The 27,959-nt window shown below is 37.7% G+C and overlaps 1 protein-coding gene across 18 annotated transcripts in view; it reads right to left on the bottom strand.

Moving 5' to 3' along the window:
- CDC42BPA (CDC42 binding protein kinase alpha) overlaps nt 1–27,959 on the bottom strand; it is a 244,023-nt gene that overhangs the window by 52,484 nt on the left and 163,580 nt on the right. For 10 of the 18 annotated variants that reach the window (XM_060192090.1, XM_060192086.1, XM_060192092.1 and 7 more), the window contains 6 exons: nt 25,468–25,573; nt 24,899–25,047; nt 22,436–22,527; nt 19,767–19,843; nt 18,701–18,748; nt 1,860–1,898 (listed from right to left, as the gene is read on the bottom strand). In XM_060192090.1, coding sequence (XP_060048073.1) covers nt 1,860–1,898; nt 18,701–18,748; nt 19,767–19,843; nt 22,436–22,527; nt 24,899–25,047; nt 25,468–25,573 — 511 coding nt within the window. The remainder of the gene's footprint in view (nt 1–1,859; nt 1,899–18,700; nt 18,749–19,766; nt 19,844–22,435; nt 22,528–24,898; nt 25,048–25,467; nt 25,574–27,959) is intronic. The other 8 variants (XM_060192089.1, XM_007534545.3, XM_060192096.1 and 5 more) reach the window with 3 other exon arrangements.

Raw genomic sequence — 27,959 nt, 5'->3', positions numbered from 1 at the left:
GTGGTCCTCCCAGAACTACTGAGGTTCCTTACTATTCCATCAAGATGTTTTTATTTAACTTTTGGAATAACAGTCTCCAGTCTTCATCCTCACAGACACTAGTACTAGCAGTCAATTATTTTATCCATCAGATACTTAACCAAGGAAACTTACAACAGAAATTATCAAATCTGTTGCATTTATATTAACAAACTCATATACAGTAGAATTAAACTCAATAGATTCTGCTTAAGAGTGGCCTACTACTCATAGCCTATAGAATAAAGACAAGAGATGAAAGATTCTCTAGTAGCCACTTCCCTAGGAACTTTTCCCCTTAATTTTAAGATTCACATAAATGTTCTAGATGTCCAAGGACCTAGAAGTTTGCATGCAAGTGAGATGTACAGCAAACTATAACAAAAAATATAAAATACCATAATGACAAATCTATAAATTTAACAAAAAAAAGAACTTTTCTGAATTATAGCCGTATAGCTAAAAATTTAGTGAATATGCAGGCTCAAGATTTGAAATTAACATAATCTGTTTATATTAACAAGGTTGTTGTGCCTTTTAGAAGTTATATATACAGGACAGTAAGAGCAGAACATATGGTGTGACTTGGGGCTGGGTGTGGTGTATTGCACCAAAACAAGACTCTGGGGAAGGAGGGAGAGGGACAAGATGAAGGGATGCTGGGGTCCTGTTGTGTCTCCTAGACACCAACCAAGGGGAGATGAGAGACAATGCCTACGTGCAAAGGACTATGCTGGAAACTATTAACCCCCATTACATTTTAAAAAGAAGCTACATAACACAATTAACATATATTGTTATTTTGATAAATCCAAACCCCAGTGGTTTTAACTTTCTACAAATGTCAACTGAAATGGCAACTTTTTCCCTAAACTGCATTTAACCAATGTGATATCGGTTGAACTTGTCACTCAATGTATTAAAGCACAGAACAGAAGAGAGCAGAGTGGCACAGTGGAAATGTGCCCAAACCACTGAACTTACTCACTGCTCAACACTAGTCTGAAGATATGTGGCGTGTAAGGGTTAGTCATGTTTATTTTATGATCAATTCTCTATCACAGCGAAGAGATAGGCAAACAGGAAGTAGGGGCCATCCCAACTCTTCTGAAACCTTCCACAAACCCTGCTCAACACTTTTCCATCTAAAAATTCTGGGTTTAAGGTCTTGATGAACATCAGTGACGGTGAAGTTGACATGCAAAAGTTAAAAACTTACATTTATCATAGATTTTCATAGGTTACAGTATTACATGGTCTATGAAAATCAGAGCAGACAACATCATCTATGTGTGTCTCAATGGGAGTTCACATGTGTATATGTATATTTGTATGGGGGTGGAGACTGAGCTAGAAAAATTAGACCTTTCCAGAGATTTCCTAATCTGGCATATTAGAATCCAGGACACTAGAGGCAGTAATTGACATACTATAGACTGAAAAACATTGAGTTATTATTCACAGTTTAAACCTCTTATGTATTTGTCTACATCAGATTCTTATTTAGAAACTTTGTATGTAACCAATTTCAAAGATAACCATTAAGATCATTTTCCCCCAATCACATAATAATAAACAAGAACCATCTAATTTTAATAATTTCATCCCAGAAATTTATACAAACATTCCTAAAGCTCTGCGGCCAAAGCTCCCCTTGCCCCCACACCCCCCAAAAAACAATACAGAAAAGCACGGTAGCAGTAGCAGCAGCACAAAGCATGCAATAAATATAATAATACGCCACAAAAAAATGTTAGCATGTCCTGCAACCACAAGCAAAAAAAGCTAAGAGGTAGGTAGAGGATATTGGGATGAGCACACAGAGTGCGGTAGTTTCTTACACGTCTGCCTTTGCTAGCTGGAGTACAGGATGGAGAGCGCTTCAACAGAGAAAGGAGAATACTACATGTTACAAATATTCACACACATGACTCCCAGTGACCAGTACCATATTTACAGACAAAATATAAACATACATATAAAGCCACATTTTTGATAGGCTGAAAGTGCATATATTTTCAGGAGGAAAAAAACACAGAGAATAGGACAGAAACAATTGCTCAGACTTGGTTTAAGATTGATAATCAACTTTCCATTGAGCTTTGCACAGTGACCCACAAAATAACACACCAACAAATGAAGGACAATTTCTTTTCCAGAAAGGTTGGTAGTAGCAAGTTGAGACAAAGTGACAAAAAATACTTAAATCATTTTTAATTTAATATTGATGAGTAATTACTAAAATATCTAACTAGTTTTGAGCCAGAAAGCCATAAGCTTTCCAAAGATGATTCCATCGAATTCTGAGCTACAAGATGGCTTTCAGAATTACTGAAAATTCTGACTGGCTATTAGACTTATCAAAAGGAGGATGGTTATCTTTCTAAAACTTAGAGATTGAGTAATTAGGAAAAAGCAAAACTAAGTAAGTAGTTATAACTCACAAAATACTTTGAAAGGGAGACTGATACTTCTGCAGCAGACCTTCTCATATGAATGTTATCTAAACAGCCAGTTTCTTTTTTCTTTTCTTTCTTTCTTTTTTTTTTTTTTTTGCCTCCAGGGTCATTGCTGGGGCTCAGTCCACTGCTCCTGGAGGCTATTTCTTCCCTTTTGTTGCCCTTGTTGTTTATCACTGTTATTGCTATTATTATTGTTATAGCTGTCGTCATTGTTGGATAGGAAAGAGAGAAATGTAGAGAGATGGGGAAGACATTGAGGGGGAAAGATAGAAGATAGACACCTGCAACGAGTGCCACCTCATGCTTCACTTCAGACTGTGCCCAGAGACTTCAGATGTGGAATGACAACCCTTCAGCTTCATTACTTGGGTGAGACCTTTCCTTGCATAGTATTCTCTAATTCCATTCCAGGTAGTTCACTTCCTAACAAAGTCCCAAAACCTAGATATAGACCACGTCCCCTGAGATAGAGCATATGTTCACACGTATCCATAAACTAGGGCAAAATATATACCTGAAAGCAAAAGTACACAATAGTCTGCAGTGAGTACCCCCCAACACTTCATCTGCACTATTCCAGCCTTTAGGTCCATAATTGTTCAACAATTTGTTTGGCTTTGTATGTTAACTCTCTTTTCAGCCACCAGGTTCCAGATGCCAGCATGATGCCAACCAGACTTCCTTGGAGAGACGACCCCACAATTGTGTCCTGGAGCTCCACTTCCCCAGAGACTTACCCTACTAGGGAAAGAGAGAGACAGACTGGGAGTATGGATTGACCAGTCAATGTCCATGTTCAGCGGGGAAGCAATTACAGAAGCCAGACCTTCTACCTTCTGTAACCTACAATGACCTTGGGCCCATACTCCCAGAGGGATAAAGAATGGGAAAGCTATCAGGAGAGGGGATGGGATATAGAGATCTGGTGGTGGGAATTGTGTGGAGTAGTACCCCTCCTACCCTACAGTTTTGTTAATGTCTCCTTTTTTAAATAAATAAATAAATAAATTTAAAAACAACAACAAAAAAGAAGACAGACACCTGCAGACCTGCTTCACTACTTGTGAAGCGACACCCCTGCAGGTGGGGAGCCAGGGGGTGGAACTGGTATCCTTATGCCGGTCCTTTCACTTTGCGCCCTGTGTACTTAACCTGCTGCGCTACTGCCTGGCCCCCTAAACAGCCAATTTCTAAATTTAGTTCATCTGAACATTTACTGAGGATTTTCCAAGTACTTCAAAAGTGAAGAAGATGGGAGTCAGGTGGTAGCGCAGTGGGTTAAGTGCAGGTGACGCAAAGCGCAAGGACCAGCTTAAAGCCCCCAACTCCCCTGCACTCCCCACCTGCAGGGGAGTCGCTTCACAGGCAGTGAAGCAGGTCTGCAGGTGTCTGTCTTTCTCTTTCCCTCTCTGTCTTCCCCTCCTCTTTCCATTTCTCTCTGTCCTATCCAACAACGACAACAACAATAATACCTACAACACAAAAACAAGGGCAACAAAAGGAATAAATAAATATTTAAAAAAGTGAAGAAGATACGCTGTTCACAGACTGGTGGGAAAGACATCTAACCATCAACAAACAGTGAGGCAAATGCTGTAGTGGGGAGATGTTTAAAACATGGTGGGAACCTGGCGAAGGGACATACAAGGTGTTTGGGGGCCCTAGGGGAAAAAATTTACAAACGGTGTCTAAAGGCAAACTTCAGAGGATAAAAAACATCATTCAAGAGTATCAGTTTTGGGAGTTGGGCGGTAGCACAGCAGGTTAAGCGCAGGTGGCGCAAAGTGCAAGGATTTGGTGTAAGGATCCCGGTTCCATCCCCTGACTCCCCACCTGCTGGGGACTTGCTTCATAAGAGGTGAAGCACGTCTGCAGGTGTCTATCTTTCTCTCTCCCTCTCTGTCCTCCCCTCCTCTTTCCATTTTTCTCTGTCCTATCCTACTATGAGGAAAACAATAATAACCACAGCAATAAAACAAGAGTAACAAAGGGAATAAATATTTTTTTAAAAAAGAGTATCAGGGAGTCGGGCTGTAGCGCAGCGGGTTAAGCGCAGGTGGCGCAAAGCACAAGGACCGGCATAAGGATCCCGGTTTGAACCCCGGCTCCCCACCTGCAGGGGAGTCGCTTCACAGGCGGTGAAGCAGGTCTGCAGGTGTCTATCTTTCTCTTCCCCTCCTCTCTCCATTTCTCTCTGTCCTATCCAACAACAACAACAACAATAATAACTACAACAATAAAACAACAAGGGCAACAAAAGGGAATAAATAAATAAAATAAATATTAAAAAAAAAAGAGTATCAGTTTTATTTATATAAGTAAATCATTGTCAAATAAACAAACAGGGATGATTCTCTCTTTTTACAGAAAACTGAAATGAAAGGTGGCTTCAATACTGTGTCTCAAAGAGTTAAGAGCAAACCAAGATGAGAAGATCTGGAGATTTCTAAACAGGTGTTTTGTTTCTTAGTGAAGTCAGTCTTATATTATGGAAGAAAATAAAATCTCAGGTTCAAACCTGGTTATATGCCTTCAGTTAAGACTAGGAAGTACCTGTCTCAATTTTCTCCACTCTTTCTTCTAGCTAGTATTTCAATCTCTCTGATCTCTTATGTGCATCTGATCCCAAGATTCCACATGAGTGAAGCCATCTGGTAGATGTCTTTCATCTCTTTTATTTATTTTGCTAAACATTATGATTCTTATTTTAAACAAGAAAGCAGATTATTTGTCAAAGGACATACAACTACTAAGTGGTAGAGCTAGGATCCAAACCTTAAGTCAGAGCCCCCCCCCCAATGATATACAACTATAATCTGTATTTCCCAGCCTCTTGATTCTCTTTTTCAACAATACGTGGCTTCTGCTTTGATCACTCCAACAGGACTGCTGGTATGAGAATTTCCTGTTTCATGCCAGCCATCTTGCTGTACCTGAAGTGGATGACCATTCTCTTCCCCAATTCCTATGTCACCTTAGTTGCTGTCATGATACTTTTATGAGTAAAATCCTTTTCTCTTTTCTTTCTTTCTCTTTTTCTTCCTTTCTCTTTTTCTTTCTTTTTCTTTCTTTCTTTCTCTTTCTTCCTTCCCTCCCTCCTTCTTTCCTTCCTTCCTCTCTTCCTCTACGAATCCACTGCTGCTAAAGGCTATTTTTTCCTTTTTGTTGCCCTTGTTGTTGTTATTATTATTATTGTCACTGCTGTCATTGTTGTTGGATAGGACAAAGAGAAATTGAGAGAAGAGGGGGAGAGAAAGATAGACACCTACAGACCTGCTTCACCACTCGTGGAGTGACCCCCCTGCAGGTGGGGACCCGGAGGCTTGAACCGGGATCCTTAGGCCAGTTCACATGCTTTGCGCCATGTGCACTTAACCTACTGCACTACTGTCTAGCCCCCTCTCCTTTCTTTTTGTTATAAGATAGTTGTCGCACAGTTCAGTTTCTTATCTCCTCATGATACGTATCTGCATACCATTCCCACCACCTGGGCCTTCCTTCACCAATGTGCACTGGACCATCAAAGACTACTTCACTGTGTATTTTCTTCATCTGTCTTTACGTTCCACCTATGAGTGAGGCTATACAGTATTTTTTATTCTCCTCCTGGATTATCTCACGTCACATGATTTCTTCAAGCTCCTCATCTTTCTTAGAATTCTAAATCCAATTTTGGACCCTGATCAGTGTGAGAGAGGCTCAGCTTCTGTTCTGGTTCACTGCTTTTTTCATTCTATTGGGTTGCCAGAAAAGTCATGAAATATTTTTCTGTTTTTCTATGATGCAAAGATGCGTCATGACTTTTTGACAGTGCAATACAATCACTTCCTGTAAGATCTCACCTACTTCAACTATATTGATTTCCAAGTATGTATTGCTAGTTCATTCCTCCTCCTCAATTTTCTGACTCATGTAATAACACTGTCTGCTAGCCTTGTCTACACTGATGCTGTTGCTGGCACCACAACCTTAACTCATTCAAAAATGAAGTCAGTCCTTTTTCTCTTCCTTTAAACCTTTTAACAATCACTAGAAATGTGACTGGTTAAATCTAAGCTCTCTATTATAATTCTGATCTTCAAACTCATTTACTTTAAATGTTTCATTTTTTTTTTGCCTTCTGTAACTGAATAGAAACTTTCTCCTTTCTCTTACCCATCCCTATGCTCTGCTTGTCTAGAATATATCTTTCTTACATTGTGATGACTTAGCCCATTTGTGAAGACCCAGTCAAGCATATTAACAGAAATCAAAAGTAGTAATTTATCTTATTGAACATAAATTTGACTATAATTTTCTAAGGTTCACGTCATGAATTCCAGAAGTTTCATTTAATAAAATACCAAAGAGGTAAAAGACTTTGTAGTCATATTATTCTCCCTCTAGATTGCCTAGAAATATTACAATAAAATATATGATGTTCATGAGTAGGGCAGTGGTGCAGGCTCAAGCCCCCAGGTCCCATCTGCAGGGGCAAGCTTTAGGAGTGATGAAGCAGTGGCCCAGGTGTCTCTCTATGGATATTTCCCTCTTCTATCTCAATTTACTTCTGTTTATATCAAAAAGAAAAAAAAAGAAAAGAAAACAAAGTCACTGGATTTATAGCAGGTCCTTGGTGACAAAAAGAAATATAATAGGATGTGTAAAACATAATAATACACTGAGTATACTAGTGTCTGGCCCCCATATGCTGAAAGAAGCTTCAGTGCTCTGGTGTTTTTCTCTTTATTTTTTTTGTTCTCCCTTTCTATCTGAATAAAATGTAAGCCTGGAGTGGTGACAATCTAAATGTATACATCCTAAATTAATGAAGGTTGCGTATCATGCTTGTAATGAAGTTCCAGGAATGAACTGAGAACCTTACACATTGGTAACATCTCAGCCTCCTTGGCCCATTCTCCTATTCTTTATTCTTTTGAGACAGAGAGAAGGAGAAAGAACAAGGGGGAGGGGAAGCACTACAGCACTGTTCCACCATCCACAGACGTCTACCTGGTGCTGTCCCAATGTGCTCCCTGCAGTGCAAGGGCTTGCACAAGATTTCATGCTGGTCAGGCGTGTACTCCATTGGGTAAGCTATCTCCCAGTCTAACATGATTTTTTTTTGAAATATGAAACTCTCTGTTACCTGGAGGATGAAGCTGTGCATAACATATAACAATCATAGGCAGTCCAGCACTAGGCATGTGGAGTTGAAAGGAAAGATGAGGATATAAAAGGGAATATTGTCCACAGCAGAAGGCCCCAGAGTACCTGTCCTACTGTTGTAATACTAAATATGGAAGGAAATATCTTACCTAAGGGACCACTTATCAAAGTGGCCTTAATTTCTTTTAAAATTAGCGAAATCCCCCTTATCTGCCCTAAAGCCATCATCCACCATTCATTTAATTTTTCAAATGATTCATTTATTTAAGAATGAGATAGATTAAATTACCACTTAGGCCATATGGCATGATGAGGTTCCAATAATGGGGTTCAGGCATGCAAAGCATGTACTCCATCTGCTGCACCACTCCTTGGTCTATAACTTCTTTATTGTTACTTTAATATTCTCCCATCAAAAGGCTAAGAATCCTGAAAAAGTTATTCCTGCTAATGGGAGATAACCTATTTACAGTGTGAATTAGGACAGTGCTATGATAAATGTATATGAAAGCTACTTCACTGAATATTCAGGATTTATTGTTTTTAATGCCAGTTCTGGGGTTCCACCACTCTGGGCTGACTTTTTCAGGTAAAGTGAGACAAAGCGAGAAGACCCCACAGGACTGACATTCAATGGGGGCCAGGCCTGAACCTGGGTCACACCCATGGCAAAGTGGGGACACTCACCAGGTGAGCTACTTTGCCAGTCCTATTAAGGTTGGTTTTGTTTGTCCACTTGTATTTTAATATTTACCTACTTATTTGTTTAAGTTGTCATTAGAGCTTCACTGTTCTAGACTGACTTTTTTTGTTTCAGATAGAGAGAGAGAGAGAATGAGAGAGAATGAATCAGAGTGAGGGGGTTGGAGGAGAAACATCATAATGCTAAAGCTTCCTACAGGGCTGGGCTCAAAACTGGGACAAGTAGATGACAAAGCAGATATACTATCCAGGTGAGCTATTGATTAATGGGGGTGGGAGAGAAGGAGAGAGGGAGAGAGAGACAAAGAGAGAGAGAGAGAGACAGAGAGAGAGAGAGAGAGAGAGAGAGAGTTCCAGAATATCACTCCATCATATGTGATGCTAGAAACTGGATTCAGGACCTCATATATGTAAGTCCTACAATCTGCCATTGAGCCATCTCCCAGGTCACTTAGTTAATGATCTTTTCTCCTTCAAAAGCCTATGATTCTGAGTGGAGAAAAGCCTAAATGTTTAAATTCTCATGAGTTATATCAGCAGTGTTGAGAACACAGTCTGTGTTGTTTGAATCAGGTGGAAGGAAGGGAATGGTGTTACACATACCCCTTTCTCTCCTGTCTAGGTGACTGTTACAGAGTTTTCTGAAGAGTCTAACACAAAAGGAATGTGTCCTGTTCCACACACCTTCCCATAAATCCTAAGGAGTTATCTGTATTTTGAATTAATAAGCAAAAAATAATGAGAGAAAATTAGAGATTGAAGAGTGTACTTATCTTACATGTATGATAAAAGTAAAGAAATTATAGGTTTAATAGGCCATGTGAGAAGGTTAAGGACAAAGGAGCAGGTAATTCTGGGGTAGAGGAAGTACTGGTGGGAAAACTCTGAAGAATCAGATGACAGCATTTGGACATGAGGTCACTGGGGGCAGATGGAGAAGACCAATGATGGATGGGCACCAAAGAAAATTTGATTTCTACAATTCTACTGAATACTAAGTAATCTCATTGACTCCTGTACCTACAAGTTCCAGCTCCAATTCAAATTTTAGGTCTTCAACATAATCTTTTCTACAGCAGTGAGATAAGATAGAAAACAGAAGAGAATGACAAGACAGAGTGAGACAGAGGGTACATGTGTGAGAATATGATGGGTTACTTAAGCAATAGTCTACTTAGCGTAGGAGGCGGTTAAAGATTATAAGCATCATGTACATTACTCTTAGTTTTGGCACAGAGAACAATAGAACATTATCTTAGTCCTTAATCCAAATATCTGAGAGAAAGCAAGCCAGAGAACTTAAAATGCATACTAAGAATGCTGGATGACAAAGTCAGCTATGCCAAAGAGTAAAGAACGATTCAAAACATTCTACTATGACTGAGATGATGAACTCGATGATGCACTTTGGGAAAGGTAGCCAAAGTCATGAGCTATCAAGCAAAAGAGGAGACTAGTGTCATAAAATACAAGTTAAGGGTGTTTCCCGGAAGATGGCGGACTGAGAAGCTGCTAGTGGCTTGAGTTCTGACCACATCTTCTGGAAACGGTAGGATTTTCTGCCTTTAGTGGGCCAGTCAATAAGGGGTCCTAGCAGTGACCCCAAGGAGGTGACTATAACTTAATTTGGGTTAAAAAATAGAGTAGAAAAAAAAGGGAAAAAATTTTTTTCTTTTAAATTATTAAGCAGGTGTGCTTAAATTATTAAGCACACCTCTTCCCCCTCCCCCCCCCCCATAACCGGTCCCTGGGGACCAGTTCCTAGCAGGCTCCCCTGCTGAGCTGCTTTCTTTACCAAGATTCCTGTCCCACCAGGGAGTATCATTCATTCTAAGTCTATACCCTTCTGAAACCTCTGGCCTTTTTTCTTTCTAAGTAGCCAACCCCCCCCCCCAACCTCACCCCTCATAGCTAATTAAATAATTAAAAATAAATAAATAAATAACTCTTTCCTTTCACCGCTCTTTTATGACTGTACTTTTTCTTTTTTCTCTCTCTTTCTTTTTTTTTCTTTTTCTCATTCTTGTCATCCTTTCTTCCTTAATCCTAGAGCTTCCAAAGCCACAGGCCCCATCCCCCACACCACCAAACAGTGTGCTTTTTTGAATTCACTGATACACATTTGGGAATTATTTTGGGGAAGAATTCTGACTCAGAGTGGACTCTCACTGCGAGTATCTCTGCTCAACTTCCCTTCCTCCTTTAGCTACCCCTAGAATATACAGTGGATAGTAGATTTGCATAACTGTCTATTTCAGCTATCCTTGTCTAGTCCTGAGGGTTTTTTTTTTTTTTCTCTTTCTTGACAATCAGCTGCCTCTGATCACGAGGTTTGAGGTAATCTGGAACAGGGTTTTTTTTGTTTTTTTTTTTTACCCTGCTCTATTTTATTATTAATATTATATAAAGGCATATATCTTCCCCCCCTTTAGGTTGATCAGAATTAACTCTTAGGGTATCTTTCATTGCTAAGGTAGTGGGCATCTTATCTATTGTGGGAGGAACTTGTCTACTTAATCCTACCTCCTCTACAGACTCTCCCCTCCCTTCTCCTCTGAGCTAATTAAGAAAATCAAATTAAATTAAATTAACAATAAAGTAATAAAAAAAACTTTCCTTTCACTGCTCTTTAATTACAGCTCTTTTTCTTATCTTATCTTTTCCCTTTTCTCTCACAAGACTTTCTTTCAAACTAGATGGAGGGATCAAAACCTTCTTAGACAAACAACAGTTAAAGGAGGCAACCATCACCAAACCGGCCCTGAAAGAGGTTCTAAAAGACCTCTTATAAACAAGAACATCACTATAATACTTGCAATATATCAGAGCAAACGAAAAAAATTTTTATTGAACAATGGCACTACAATACATTAAATCTACAATATCAATAAATGTCAATGGCTTAAACTCACCCATCAAAAGGCACAGAGTGGGAGGATGGATCAGAAAACATAACCAACCATATGCTGCTTGCAAGAATCCCATCTGTCACAACAAAATAAACACAGACTTAAAGTGAAAGATGGAAAACTATCATAAAGGCTAACGGACCACAAAAAAGGGCAGGAACAGCCATTCTCATCTCAGACACGATAGATTTTAAATTAAAGTAATAAAAGATAGGCAAGGACATTACATAATGATTAGAGGATCAATCAGCCAAGAAGACTTAATAATTATTAACATCTATGCACCCAATGAGGGACCATCGAAATACGTCCAGCACTTACTGAAAGAATTTCAAAAATACATCAATAGTAATACAATAATAGTGGGAGACTTCAATACCCCACTCTCACACTTAGACAGATCAATAAAGCAGACGAGAATTGAATGAAGAGATTGACAGACTAGACCTCTTGGACATTTTCAGAGTCCTTCACCCCAAAAAACTGGAATACATAACACATACTCAAGGATAGACCACATGTTAGGCCACAAAGACAGCATCAATAAATTCAAGAGCATCGAAATCATCCCAAGTATCTTCTCAGACCACAGTGGAATAAAACTAACATTTAACAACAAACAGAAAATTATTAAAAGTCACAGAATTTGAAAACTAAACAACATACTCCTTAAGAACCAGTGGGTCAGAGATTCACTCAAGCAGGAAATTCAAATGTTCCTGGAAACAAATAAAAATGAAGACACAACCTATCAAAATATTTGGGACACAGCTAAAGCAGTACTGAGAGGGAAACTTATAGCTATACAATCACATATTAAACACCAAGAAGAAGCTCGAATGAACGACCTTACTGCACACCTCAAGGACTTAGAGGAAGAGGAACAAAGGAACCCTAAAGCAACCAGAAGGACAGAAATCACTAAAGTTAGAGGAGAAATAAACAACATCGAAAATAAAAGAACCATACAAAAGATCAATGAAGCCAAATATTGGTTCTTTGAAAGATTAAACAAAATTGACAAACCCCTAGCCAGACTCACCAAACAAAAAAGAGAGAAGACTCAAATTAATAGAATTGTAAACGATGGAGGAGGTATCACAACTGACACCACAGAAATCCAGAGAATCCTGCGAAACTTCTATAAAGAACTATACGCCACCAAGCTAGAGAGTCTGGAAGAAATGGAACAATTCCTAGAAGCATATGCCCTTCCAAAACTGAACCAAGAAGAACTACAAAATCTAAATGCACCAATCACAGACAAAAAAATTGAAACCGTTATTAAGAATCTCCCCAACAACAAAAGTCCTGGACCAGATGGCTTCACAAACGAATTCTACAAAACTTTCAGGAAACAGTTAGTACCCATACTTCTTAAGCTTTTCCATAAGATTGAAGAAACAGGAATACTCCCTTCCACCTTCTATGAAGCCAACTTCACCCTGATACCAAAAGCTGATAGGGACAGAACAAAAAAGGAAAAATACAGACCAATATCTCTGATGAACATAGATGTCAAAATATTAAACAAGATCTTGGCCAACCGGATACATATCAAAAAGATTGTTCATCACGACCAAGTGGGATTCATCCCAGAAATGCAAGGCTGGTTCAACATCTGTAAGTCAATCAATGTCATTCACCACATCAATAAAAGCAAAGCCAAAAACCACATGATTATCTCAATAGATGCGGAGAAAGCCTTTGACAAAATCCAACACCCATTCATGCTCAAAACTCTACAAAAAATGGGAATAGATGGGAAATTCCTCAAGATAGTGGAGTCTATATATAGCAAACCTACAGTCAACATCATACTCAATGGACAGAAGCTGAAAGCATTCCCCCTCAGATCGGGGACTAGACAGGGCTGTCCACTGTCACCGTTACTCTTCAACATAGTATTGGAAGTTTTTGCCATAGCAATTAGGCAAGAGAAAGGAATCAAAGGAATACAGATTGGAAGGGAAGAAGTCAAGCTCTCACTATTTGCAGATGATATGATAGTGCACATAGAAAAACCTAAAGAATCCAGCAGAAAACTACTGGAAGTTATTAGGCAATATAGCAAGGTATCAGGCTACAAATTCAATGTACAAAAATCAGTGGCATTTCTTTATGCAAACACTAAATCTGAAGAAGAAGACATCCAGAAATCACTCCCATTTACTGTTTCAGCAAAATCAATCAAATACCTAGGAATAAAGTTGACCAAAGAAGTAAAAGACTTATATACTGAAAACTATTAGTCGCTACTCAAGGAAATAGAAACTGATACCAAGAAATGGAAAGCTATCCCATGCTCATGGATTGGAAGAATAAATATCATCAAAATGAATATTCTCCCCAGAGCCATATATAAATTTAATGCAATACCCATCAAAGTTCTACCAAGCTTCTTTAAGAGAATAGAACAAACACTACAATCATTTATCTGGAACCTGAAAACACCTAGAATTGCCAAAACCATCTTGAGGAAAAGAAACAGAAATGGAGGCATCACACTCCCAGACCTTAAACTATATTATAAAGCCATCATCATCAAAACAGCATGGTACTGGAACAAAAATAGGCACGCAGACCAGTGGAACAGAATTTAAAGCCCAGAAATAAATCCCCACACCTATGGACATCTAATCTTTGATAAGAGAGCACAAAGGATTAAATGGGAAAAGGAGGCTCTCTTCAATAAATGGTGCTGGGAAAACTGGGTTGTAACATGCAGAAGAATGAAATTGAACCACTTTATCTCACCAGAAACAAAAATCAACTCCAAATGGATCAAAGACCTAGATGTCAGACCAGAAACAATCAGATACTTAGAGGAAAACATTGGTAAAACAGTTTCCCACCTACAACTCAAGGACATCTTTGATGAATCAAACCCAATTGCAAGGAAGACTAAAGCAGAAACAAACCAAAGGGACTACATCAAATTGAAAAGCTTCTGCACATCCAAAGAAACTATTAAACAAACAAAGAGACCCCTCACAGAATGGGAGAAGATCTTCACATGCCATACATCAGACAAGAAACTAACCACCAAAATATATAAAGAGCTCAGCAAACTTCGCACCAAAAAAGCAAATGACCCCATCCAAAAATGGGCAGAGGATATGAACAAAACATTCACTACAGAGGAGCTCCAAAAGGCTAACTAACATATGAAAAACTGCTCTAGGTCACTGATTGTCAGAGAAATGCAAATTAAGACAACACTAAGATACCACCTCACTCCTGTAAGAATGGCATACATCAAAAAGGACAGCAGCAACAAATGCTGGAGAGGTTGTGGGGACAGAGGAACCCTTTTATATTGCTGGTGGGAATGCAAATTGGTACAGCCTCTGTGGAGAGCAGTCTGGAAAACTCTCAGAAGGCTAGACATAGACCTTCCATATGATCCAGTAATTCCTCTCCTGGGGTTATACCCCAAGGACTCCATAACACCCAACCAAAAAGAGGTGTGTACTCCTATGTTCATAGCAGCACAATTCATAATAGCTGAAACCTGGAAGCAACCCAAGTGCCCAACAATAGATGAGTGGCTGAGAAAGCTGTGGTATATATACAGAATGAAATACTATGCAGCTATCAAGAACAATGAACCCACCTTCTCTGACCCATCTTGGACAGAGCTAGAAGGAATTATGTTAAGTGAGCTAAGTCAGAAAGATAAAGATGAGTATGGGATGATCCCACTCATCAACAGAAGTTGACTAAAAAGATCTGAAAGGGAAACTAAAAGCAGGACCTGACCAAATTGTAAGTAGGGCACCAAAGTAAAAACCCTGTGGTGAGGGGTAGACATGCAGCTTCCTGGGACAGTGGGGGGTGGGAGTGGGTGGGAGGGATGGGTCACAGTCTTCTGGTGGTGGGAATGGTGTTTATGTACACTCCTAGCAAAATGTAGTCATATAAATCACTAGTTAATTAATATGAGAGGGGGAAAATTAATTGTATGTCTCGAAGTTTTTCAAAACACAAACTGAATCTTTTCAATATATAGGCTGTGTAATTGATATGCAGACTCTCTCAAAAGCCTAGACCAAGTAGATCAGAAGCAACCAATAGCACAGCTATATACAAGATACTGCGTACTGTACAGCAAACCCTAACAAAAGGACTTTTCAAAGTTAACCCAATTACTAAATAATGTGATGATAACATTAACTATCGATTGTCTTTTTGAACCCTAAGATAGCAGGAACCTCACATCTCCACTATAGAGCCTCTACTTCCCCCAGTCCTGGAACCATTGGATAGGGCCCACTTTCCCGTATGCCTCTCCCAATCCATATCAAATAATATTGCATCTGCCGATCACAACCTAACCAAGCAACAATTGCCACCTCAACATGCTTCACTTCAGACTGTGTCCAGAGACTTCACGTGTGGAATGACAACCCTTCAGCTTCATTACTCTTTCCTTTCATAGTATACTCTAATTCCATCTCAGGTCTTTCACTTTCTATCAAAGTCCCAAAACCTAGGTATACACCAGTTTCTGTGAGAGAGAGCATATGTTCACAAGTATCCATAAACTACTGCAAAATATATACCTGAAAGCAGAAGTACACTAGAGTTTGCAGTGAGTACCCCCCTAACACTTCCTCTCCACTATTCCAAGCTTTGGGTCCATGATTGCTCAACAATTTGTTTGGCTTTATGTATGTTAACTCTCTTTTCAGCCAACAGGTTCCATATGCCATTAGGATGCCGGCCAGGCTTCCCTGGACTGAAGACCCCACCAATGTGTCCTGGAGCTCCGCTTCCCCAGAGACCCACCCTACTAGGGAAAGAGAGAGGCAGACTGGGAGTATGGACCGACCAGTCAACGCCCATGTTCAGTGGGGAAGCAATTACAGAAGCCAGACCTTCCACCTTCTACAACCCACATTGACCCTGGGTCCATGCTCCCAGAGGGATAGAGAATGGGAAAGCTATCAGGGGAGGGGGTGGGATATGGAGATTGGGTGGTGAGAATTGTGTGGAATTGTACCCCTCATACCCTATGGTTTTGTTAATTAATCCTTTCTTAAATAAAAAATAAATAAAATAAAATAAAATACAAGTTAAGATTCTAAAATATTTTATAAAAGGAGGGTATACTGAGGCCTTATTCTTGACAAGCAAATGTGATTCAGCAATTTCAGGGACAAAGTATAAGTGACTCATATGATGTTTACTGGAAGGCTGAGTGATGAAGAGCTAAGAAAGCACTTAAGTGCTTGAACTGATGAGCAAGAAAGGAAACTAGAGGGGGGCTGGGTTGTGGTGCACCAGGTTAAATGCACATAGTACAAAGCTTAAGGACTGGTACAAGGATTCTAGTTCGAGCCCCCAGCTTCCCATCTGCAGGGGTGTCACTTCACAAGTGGTGAAGCAGGTCTGCAGGTGTCTGTCTCCCTCCCTCCCTCTTTATCTTCCCCTGCCCTCTCAATTTCTCTTTGTCCTATCCAAAAAATAGAAACAATGGCTGCAGAAGCAGTGGATTCGTAGTGCAGGCATAGAGCATAGAGCCCCAGTAATAACCCTGGAAGCAAAAAAAAAAAAAAGAAAGAAAGGAAACTAAAGAACACAGGTAGGGTGGGGGAACAACCTATTAAGAACAAGGAAATGATAATCTACAAGAATGAGAACATTTCACATATTGTTCCTTTAAATTCTCAACCAACCTTATGACATGAGTATCAACAAATATCCTATTTATCAGATGAAACAGGACATAGGTCAGACAACATGTTGTAAACCATAAACCTAGAGACAGGACTTGAGTCAACTTATGCATTTATCCAATAAACTGCTAAAAGGAAGTTTAAGAAGCAAATGTGGTATATAACCATACATTATAATCTTACAATCTTATAATATACTACTAATAACAAAAAAAAAAATTTTTTTTAAGTGGAAGGGGGCTCATACCTTCTAAAAGTGGATGTCTGAATTATAAATATTTAGCAGTCTTTGTCAATTCCTTTTATACTTTATAGTTTCTTGTTGTACTGCTGTGAAATATGGCTGTTGTGTCTGAACTGAGTTTGTACTTAGTAGTAGTAGGTAAAAGATAAGAAGAGGAGTTTCTGGAAGAAACTTAAAAGTGGGAGCTAGTGATGGCACTGGGGACACCATCTGGCAACATGTGGAGATGTGTATCCCTCAGGACTCTTCTAAGAAGAGTTAACCTATCTGTCCAAATATGCACAGCTATGTTTTATATCAAAAAGTTTCTATGACAGAACAAAAGAATGGTGAGAAGAATTTGTTCTAAGGAGAAACAAAAATATTTTTCTCTAGTTGAAAGAACTAGAAATTATTTAACTTATTCAGATTTTCTTCTCATTCTTTTAAAGATGAGTGGTATCTGTATGGAAATAGCATGTTGAGTATTTTAGTATAGTAAAATATGCAACAAATTAAACATGAAATACTATTGTATATCAAATAGTTCTTTATCACACTGTAGAATTAACCAGAATAATTCTTTCTTTCAGGGATAATAGTTCTTTTCCATTTAGAATGGAAATTTGCATACTCTGATATAAATATTTCAACAATGTAAAATAACTTAAAAATCCAGATGTAGTATTTCTTTTAAATTAAACTAAAAACTCTTATGAATAGAAGAATTATACTTAACACAAGGAATAAAAAAAAATCAGAACGTTCTCTGGTTTAAGAAAACAGTTCTGTACTTAAGCCCATATATTTTTCCCTTTTCTGGAAAGACTAAATGTTCAGTGGGAAAATAAAATGCTTTATGACAAGAATTAAAGTGCTACTTAGTACAGAATAGAGAAAAAGTCTATCAGGTATGACTTTGTAAGAGAAATGAATGATACACATTAGGAGTTTCTAAATTAAGCTGATAGGAGTAATTTAGAAAAGAAAATGACAATACAGTCAATCTAGAGTTGTATTGTGGATATGTTCACTAAAATCACTTCCCACATTTGAAGATAAATTCTCAGCATGAAAAGTTAACTTGTACACAGTTATTGTGTATTGGCAATAGCCACTGGCCAATTTATATTTTACTCTTTCAGATTACACTTCGAGAAGTTTACAGTAAATCTAGCATAGAAATCAAACAGTGAAGTGTTCAAAAGAAAAGGGGAATGTATAATAAAAACACTACAAAAAATAAAAGGAGTCATCATCTCTATTTATATAGACCTAAATGGAGAAAATAACAAATAAGCATTCCAGTATTCAGAACTATTGCTAAGAATGGACATGCAGATTGTCTGGTGATCAGAGCATTTTTCAAAGTATATCTTTACTAAGTATAATAATTATAAACTCATTTTATGTAAGATAGGAATGAAGCACATTTTGCTTCACAAATTATAAAGTTTGATGTTGTTAAAACTGACTACATTACTTGGCAAATTCTTCATATCAATTCACTGATCTCTTTTACTGAAGGATGCATTGGTTTGAAAATCAAAGACTTACGTCATCCAAAAAATCAATCAGTGAAGATGAGGAAGAAGAAAAGGAATCCTATTTAACGAATACAGCAATAAAAAAATAGAAAATATGGATGAAGCAATTTAATAAGAACAAATAATAAATCAAAAATTTGTAAAACAATAGAAAGGCAAATGGCATTAATTCAAATAAATAAATGTGTAAAGCAATCATTGCCACTGTTTTGCAAGAAACTTAGAAATTCATTAATTACTTTAAAAGTGATTCTTATTCTCTTTCCCAAAAGAATGAAATATAATTCATATACTGTGCCCAAATGTAATAACATAAAGTTAATGATAAAGTACTAATAATCAAATTAAACATAAGCACTATAGAAATACCTAAAAATAAGCAACAGAATCTCTGGCTCTGTTTCTAACAGAACATAAGCTTTTAGTACTGGGTTTTGTGTACTTGTTCGCTATTTGACCTCCAGCACCAAGAACAGCATCTCCCATAAAGAAACACAAATGTTGTAGAAATATGTAACCACTAGCTTAAATTTTACAGAGACAAAAATATATTTAACACTTTTTTAGCAAAGAATTTAAGTACCAAAGAATATTGGACTTTTCCTACTATACTTCATATTATTTCTTTCAATGAAAAACATTCTAATGTTTACTTCTAATAAATAACTGTATTACTTTAGGATGAGAACCAGCACTGTACCAGTGCAAGCTTTTGTCATTTTCATTGGATGCGTGCGCATGTGTGTTTGTGTGTATTTGCCTTGGAGTAAAATAAAAAGTGTCAAGATTACCTCAAAAGTTAAAATTTCTATTACATTTCTTGCTTCTCAGAAGAAGAGATAAATTTGCCTTTAAATATTACAATGACTGGCATATTTTGGGCTTTCATAGATGTTTTCCTAAATACAAATATGATTATGGTTTCTATAAGAATGCAGAGCATGTTCATTTCCTTATAGGTTGTTGTTTTGTGTAAGATTCTAGATCCTCTTATGTGGGGTACAATAAAAGAATTTAAAATCGCAATGTAAATTTTATAATGAACACAGGCTGTATTAAAAAAGCTTAGTACTTACTTCAAATTGATCCAGAGCATCGGTAGGCGTATTCAAAAATGCCAAGAAAGAATGCTGTGAGTCTTGGTGCTCTATACCTAGAAGACAGCAGCAACTTCTTTATGAAACTATAACAATTAAAACCCACTTTCATGGGTAGCCTGTCTTGATACTGTGAGCTAATCTACAACCAAACAAAGCCTCTGATTTGAAAGTCTATCAAGCATATAAGTTGTACTAATATTTCATGCAAAAAATATTGCCATGGTAAAACAAATATACGTAATCATAAAAAATTATATTAAGATAGCAATCTGATTTCAGTTGTTATTTGAGTGACAGAATGAAAAATCCAAATCCTCATTTTTTTCTCAGATTAATTCAAAGATTTTCATTTATATCTTTTGGCAGTGGAATTGACTTAATAAGCTTAATTTCAAAAGAATACATGGAGTCATAATGATAAATAAGAAGAAAGAAGCAAAACCAACCAAATTTCACATTATTTGCCCACATCCTCAGGAACTGACATCAACAGATTTGTGGACTTTTCATCTTACTCTCTAGTAATATAATATAATATGATATGATATAATATAATATAATATAATATATATAAAATATATAATATAATACAATAGTAATCATAGTTGCTAGATTAAGATAGTATTTTCAGAAATTCAGTCAATATATAATTTATCTAAAGCTTTTTTTATATGCCGAATCCTGCTTTTGATTAATAGGGAATAAAGCAGAAAAAGTCCTTGCTCTCATTATGTAGATATTGTATTGTATTATTTAAGTAGTATAGTACATTATAGTTCCTTTACATCCATACTCTTTGCTCTAAAACTTAATAGCAAGTGCAAAGACTTAACCAGTTTTACATCACTTTGTGTCACAGGGCTGGGAAATGACACTGAAGTACTTAGGTATAACACAAACACCATTATTTAGTTTTATTTAGTTCAGTCAGAAATACTGACTTTTGTTAGGAAAATTAATTTCTAGTAGCAATGCAACAGTGATTCATTTATTAAAACTAGCACTTAAATTTTTAAATGAAATCTTCACATTTTTAATGACCATGTTGTAGATATATGTATTTGCAACTCTGGATATATATGTTTACAACCATGTTGTAGATATATATATATATTTGTAACTTTTTGCATATGTGAATCTTCAGCTTCTGGGTCAACTTTTACATTCTTTTAATTTCAGATACAGAGAGTGAGAAAGGAAGAGAGATACAATAGCACCATTTTGCCACCTCAGCTTCCCTTATGTTCATGGTCCTCCCACATAGGACTGGGGCTTCTAGCTGGGGACTCATCTATGGTAAGGTAACTCTGCCAGGTTAACTATTTTCTGTCCCTGAAATAGTAACTGATCAGCTCAACAAGATACAGTCCTGGGAGTGGGCTACTTTGTCACGTGTGCAACACAGGTTTGAGGCTGGCCCCATTAGCACTGGAGGAGCCCTTCACATCACTAGAGGGAGCTTTGGTATCTTTCCCTCTCTCCTTTTGACTGTTTTTCTATCTGAAAAAGTTGGTCCAGAGCAGTTAGGTCCCAGAAAACACACACACACACACACACACACACACACACACACACCTCTCTCACATCATAGAATTACCAAGAACTCTGAGTTTATTTTCACACTAATGAAAATATGCTCAAAGAACATTTTCAGGGGCTAGGGATGGGCAGTGTTTCACACCGGGTTAAGTGCACATAGTATGTAGTGCAAGGACCAGTGAAAGCACCCTGTTTTGAGCCCCCAGTTCCCACACCAGCAGGAGGTCGCTTCACAAGTGGTGAAGCAGGTTTGTAGGAGTCTACTTTCTCTCTTCCTCTCTATCCTCCTCTCCTCTCTCAATTTCTCTCTGTCCTATCCAATAAAAAAATGGAAAAAATGTCGTCCTGGAGCAGTGGACTTATAGTGCCCATACCTGGGCCCTAGAAATAACCTTGAAGACAAAAAAAAAATTTTTTTTAATTCTCAGGAAAATTAGACTAAATCCTGAGGGATTCCATAGGACAAACAACTTAACAATCAAATATGGGAGAATACAGTGAAATGTCTAGAGAATTTTCATCACTGAGTTTCCTTTTAGTCTCAGATTAATTTAATTACCAGTAATCTCATATATTTTTCCCTCAACTACCCTAGAAGTACATCATCTATTGTATTTGGCAAAAGGGTAAAATAGAAGATATTTTTTTCCTGGGACAATAAGATAGGTCACTTGGATAGTGTATTTGCTTGTCATGTATACAATCCAAATTCCAGTTCAGCCTCCATTGCACTGTAGGAAGCTTCAGTGCTGTGGTGTCTTTCTGAAAAAGTTGACATGGAGAGGTGAAGCCCCAGTGAGGGAGGAAAAAAAGAAAAAAAATTTCCAATTTAAAAAATGTCATTATTATTTTTTAAGAAATATCCCAATGTACTAAAAACATCCAAATTTATAGCAAAGTGAGTTGCTCTGTTGCTTTGAAATCTTTAAACAATATTCATTAGGTAAAACAAAATGACTGAGAGGTCAGTCTATTAAGTGTGTCTAAGTGTCTGAGTACCAGAACTGTTTGTAAGAACAATTGCCCCATTTACATTATGCCGATTTTTATGGAGTAAGACGGATTCATGCAGAATGTTAAGTTCTATGGAAAACACATTCCCATACCCTTTTCAGATCTAAGCTCTTCAGTGTCCTTTATCAGTTGTTCGATTTCTGACAGTAGTTCCAAGTTCTTCTTCTCTGAATCTTTCAGTTTACTTAACAAAGGGAGAAAGGGAGAAAGTGTCATTATTTTTATTTTTGACTAGTGAGCTATCATTTGTGTAGGTGGACTTGGTTTAAATGTCATCATGGTAAATTAGGGAATAGTAACCTACTGCAGGAAGGACAAATCTGCCATCTACTGTCTCTACACATAAAGTTTTATTGGAATACAGCTAAGGATCATTCATTTAAATATTGTTTATATTCCTTTTGGTCTACATTAGCAGAGTTGAGTAGAAAGGGACAACGTCGCCAGCAAAATCTAATATATGCATTTGTTTATGGAACTAGAATACCATTCAGGCATAATTTCACTGATTCCTGGCTGACCTTTTTTTTTTTTTTTTTTTTTTGCCTCCATTAAATAGAAAGCCAGAAAAAGAGAGCCAGAGTGTGAGAGCAAGAGCAAGAGAGACCGAAAGAGCGTGACCATAGCCTCAGAGCTTCTCCCCATGTTACCATCCCTCTGCATGTGAGGTCAGGACTTGGATCTTCGGCTGAGCACACAGCACGGTGTATACCCTGTCCAGTGAGCTATCTGACCTCTAAACTATTTAACATCTGCTTTTTTAAATTAAAAAGTTAATGACTCCGTGTGAAACTACTGAACAGATTTTCTAAAACCAAAAGGTTAATTTTAGAGTTTTGTGAGATTTCCTTCAAAGAGAACTTTGTAAGTGGAACATATTGTGATTTAGCTTATAATTCAGTTTGATCCTCATCTTTGATTTATGAACTCATGTGCAAGCTCATACACTCTAGGCATAAGATGATTATATTTATTCCAAATTAGAGCAGAGAAAAATATACTCAGCAATTTTTTTTGCCTCCAGGGTTATTTTCAGCAATTCTTTATGCTAGAATTTATTCACCTTCTCCCAGGTAAAGGCTTTCCCTTTTCTGTTTTACATAAGCATGCTCAAGTAAAGCACACTTAGTTTACACAGGGATAATGTACAGGAAGAGTTCATTACTCAGTTGGGCTACCACTAAGTCAGGGGTTTTGTTCACCCATGAGAGCCCATGCTTTGCCCCCATTTTGAGCCCTTGTGACACAGGGAGCTCCATTGCATTGGGGGAAGCTGCACAGATGGTGGCACAGTACTGTAGTGTCATTTCTTCCTCTCTCTGCCTTTACCTGTCCTAGAGAAAGAAAGGAAAAAGGAAAGAGAGATAAAGAGAGAAAAAGGGAAAGAAAGATGACCGGAAGTGGTGGGATCATGCGTGTATAAGACCATGAAGAGCCATGTACTTGGCCTCTGATCAGAGTGAAAACATTCATGATTGCAGTTTGAGGACTAATAACATTAATCATCTAACACCATTAAAATGAGAACTTATGGGTCTATGGCTCTTCTCAACCTTAGGTTTTCTGAGCACCAAGTGGATTTTTAGAATTTACACATTTTAATTTGCAACATGAACTTTCTACTGCCCTTCAGTATGCTTGTACAGACTTACTCTGGAATCATATCTATATTCAATCCAAATATGACATTCATTTTCATTAATTTATTTGCACTATAACATGACCTATTATTCTGATAAGAATTGGGGGAAATATTCATTTACCAGCTAACAGTCTCACAGGCTTCCTGGTATCAGCTCACCCTTTTTAGATAGAAAGAGAAAGAGAATGGGAGAGAGACACCACAGCACTTAAGCTTCCTCCAGTGCGTTGGTGGCTAAGCTGGAACCTGGGTAGCAAGCTTGGCAAAGCAGACACAATATCCAGGTGCCAGTCTAGGCTATGCCTTTTTTTTCAATATATCAACTGACATGAAAAATAACTAAAATTACAAAATAAAAGTTATAGTAACAATAGAAAGACATTTACTACCAATTTAACTTAATTTTAATCTATAGAGGCCAGAATTTTCAGATGACTATATTTTGTTCTGATATTGAATTTTATACCAGTATGGTATTGAAAATGATAATTTTGAATTTGTACAGAATAATATTTGAGTCAGACAATTTTACTTATTTATTTATTTAATACCAGAGCATGGCTCAGCTCTGGCTTATGGTAGAGTGGTGTGGGAGATTGAACCCAGGACTTCAGAGTCTCAGGCATCAAACAAATTTTATAAGTGGGGGAAGTGAATAACACAATATTAATTAATAATATTCACTCAATTTTATGGACAAATCAGATGAAAACAAGTTTTTATTTAAATCCCTGCATTAAGGCTTGAAAGTATCTATGTGTTTCAAATCTTCAGTTTTAGGTTTTGTTTTTTTTTTCTTTTTTCTTCTTCTTCTGGTTGCCACTTAAAAGTAATTGAAAATAAACAAGTAACTTCAAATATTTTTTGACCAAATTTGAAATTATTCTAATAAGACTGTATTATTCATTCTTACCATTCAGTTATGATATTAGAAGCTTTGACTTTGTTCAGCTCTTCTTGTATGGCTTGTTTGGCTCTTATTTCTGCATCTAGAGCTGACTGCAACTCCAATCTAGCTGACATATCCAGTTTTGCAAAACGACGCATTTTCCAGGGCATATCCTACAAAATAGCATGCTTTTAGTTCTATCCCTTGCTTTTACCATTTTGATGTAGTAAATTTGGAAACTATTTGATAGTAATACCTTTTTTCTAATAACAGGATAGTATAGTACAAAACACTACTTGTGAAAGAAAATACACTATTTTTCATCAAATTCAGAAATCAATAGAGCCATATATAACTGAATATGTCTTTTAGAGTTATTGCCAGTAGTGGCTACTCATACACACGGTAGGCAAACAGTTATGTCCTAGAAGTTCCTAAAGTGGGAAAAACTTGGATTTCAATTTTCTATGAAAAACTTGATAAACTGCTAATGCTGACATAAACTGCACAAGTACTCTGATTTTGTTTGTTTGTTTGTTCAAGGCCCAAGCCAACCCAACGTGACAAGTTGCCACCAGAATGGAAGTTCTTACTGTTCCTCGTGTCCCCAGGCTGGAATTCCTTAATGCTTCCAACTCTTCAGTCATTTTAGAAGCTAAGGCCTGAAGATATCCTCGTGCATCTTTTTCATCACTGACCCTAGAATACAAATATATGTAAATTACAAAAGTAAGACAGGAAAACTTTAGTACGGTATATATTACTTTAAAATGCATGGATAGGGGGTCGGGTGGTGGCGCAGTGGGTTAAGCACATGTGGCGCAAAGCGCAAGGACCAGCGTAAGGATCCTGGTTCAAGCCCCCGGCTCCCCACCTGCAGGGGAGTCGCTTCACAGGCGGTGAAGCAGGTCTGCAGGTGTCTATCTTTCTCTCCCCCTCTCTGTCTTCCCCTCCTCTCTCCATTTCTCTTTGTCTTATCCAACAACGAACAACATCAACAATGGCAATAATAATAACCACAACGAGGCTACAACAACAAGGGCAACAAAAGGGGGGAAAAATAGCCTCCAGGAGCGGTGGATTCATGGTGCAGACACCGAGCCCAGCTAACCCTGGAGGAAAAAAAAAATGCATGGATAGAATAGAACTTTAAATTGTCAATTTAATGTAGTGTGTATAAATGCTAGTTTTTAAAGACATACAAATGAATCTTACATACTCTTAAAATGCAACCTTTGATACAGCAAGTTAAAGCATGCCTGAGGCCTCAGGTTTAATTTTTGGCACTACATGACAGAGCTAAGCAGTGCTCTGGTCCCTCTGAAAAATACTGATAAATATTAAAAAAATGCAGTATCACTTTATAAAAAGAATCACAGAAATTTAAAGATATATTTAAATATCTTCTTTCAAAAAGTCTACCATGGTATGATTACTTCACGAAAACTGGGGAGAGGTTTAATCTCATCTCTCTCAGAACTGTAAATGCAGATACTTACAAACTAGAGCTAGTCATTTCAGCAAAGTCCAAAATTACTCTTATTTGATAAATAAGTAAAATTCTACTCCTGGATCCCAGAACTAACACCCTTCAGTCTAACACTGAATGCCAGATAAATATGGACAGACACATGTGTATAGAAGTTTCTAGAAATATTAGTATTTCTCCTTAACAGGACTATGCCAGTCTATCTTATCAAAACATACCACCTCCTTCTTAAAATGAAGTATATACTATCTTCAAAAGTTTACTTTGAGATATAATACACTGCAGGAAAAAAAATCAGGGTCATGTAACAGCAAAGCTATTCTGTTTTGTTTTTCTTTCCTCTTCCCATCTCCTCCTCCTTCTTCTCCTCCTCCTCTTCTTCCTTCTTCTTCTCCTTCTTCTTCTTCTCTTACTCCTTCTCCTCCTACTCCTTCTCCTTCTTCTCCTACTCCTTCTTCTTCTTCTTTTCTCTCTCTCTCTCTCCATCTCCCTCTCCCTCTCCCTCTCTCTCCCTCTGCCTCCAGGGTTATTGCTGGGGCTCAGTGCCTGCACCTCAAATCCACTACTCCTGGAGGCTATATTTCTCCCTTTTGTTGCCCTTGTTGTGATTATTGTTGTTACTGATGTCACTGTAGTTGGATAGGACAGAAAGAAATTGAGAGAGATGGGGAAGAAAGAGAGGGGGAGAGAAAGACACCTGTAGACCTGCTTCACCACTTGTGAAGTGACCCCCTTGCAGGTGGGGAGCCAGGGACTCAAACTGGGATCCTTATGCTAGTCCTTGTGCTTCACACCATGTGCACTTAACCCGCTACCACCCAACACCCCTCCCCTTTTTTTGTGAATGGACTTGATGAGGATGCCTTTAAAACTTAGGTTGAAAAGAGTTCTGCCGATGTTCTCCTCTAAATAGCTGATGGCTTGTGGTTTAACATCTAAATCCTTGAACCATTTACTTTTGTGTGGAGTGATACGAAGTGGTTCATTTTGATTCTTCAGCATATTTCAAGCCAATTTTCCCAATATCATTTGTTTAAGAGATTCTCTTTTCTCCATTTAACTTGTGCCCCTTTGTCAAAAATTAGATGTCCATATTTCTGGTCTCTTAATTCTAGCTCACTGGTCACTGTGCCTATTTCTGTTTCAATACCAGGAAGTTTGGATTATGTTGAAATCTGGGAGTGTGATGCCTCTAGTCTTGTTGTTTTTTTTTCTAAAGATTGCTTTGGTAATTCTAAGTATTTTCTGAATCTGCATAAAATTTTTGTTCTATCTTCTTAAAGAAATTTGGTTGGACCTTGGTGGGGATTGCATTAAATCTGTATATGGTTCTGGGTAGAATAATTATTTTGATGGTGTTAATTCTTCTGATCCATGAACATGGGATATCTTTCCATTTCTTTCTTTCTTTCTTTTTTTTTTTTTTTGCCTCTAGGGTTATTGCTGGGGCTCAGTGCCTGCACCATGAATCCACTGCTCCTAGAGGCCATTTTTCCCCCTTTTGTTGCCTTTGTTGTTGTAGCCTTGTTGTGGTTATTACTGTTGTTATGTTGTTCATTGTTGGATAGGACAGAGAGAAATTGAGAGAGATGGGGA

The sequence above is a fragment of the Erinaceus europaeus genome, chromosome 6 (genome assembly GCF_950295315.1).
Source record: "Erinaceus europaeus chromosome 6, mEriEur2.1, whole genome shotgun sequence".
In the NCBI taxonomy this organism is placed as follows: Eukaryota; Metazoa; Chordata; class Mammalia; order Eulipotyphla; family Erinaceidae; genus Erinaceus; species Erinaceus europaeus.
The sequence above is the reverse complement of the archived record's forward strand: the minus strand, read 5'-3'. Positions and strand labels throughout refer to the sequence as shown.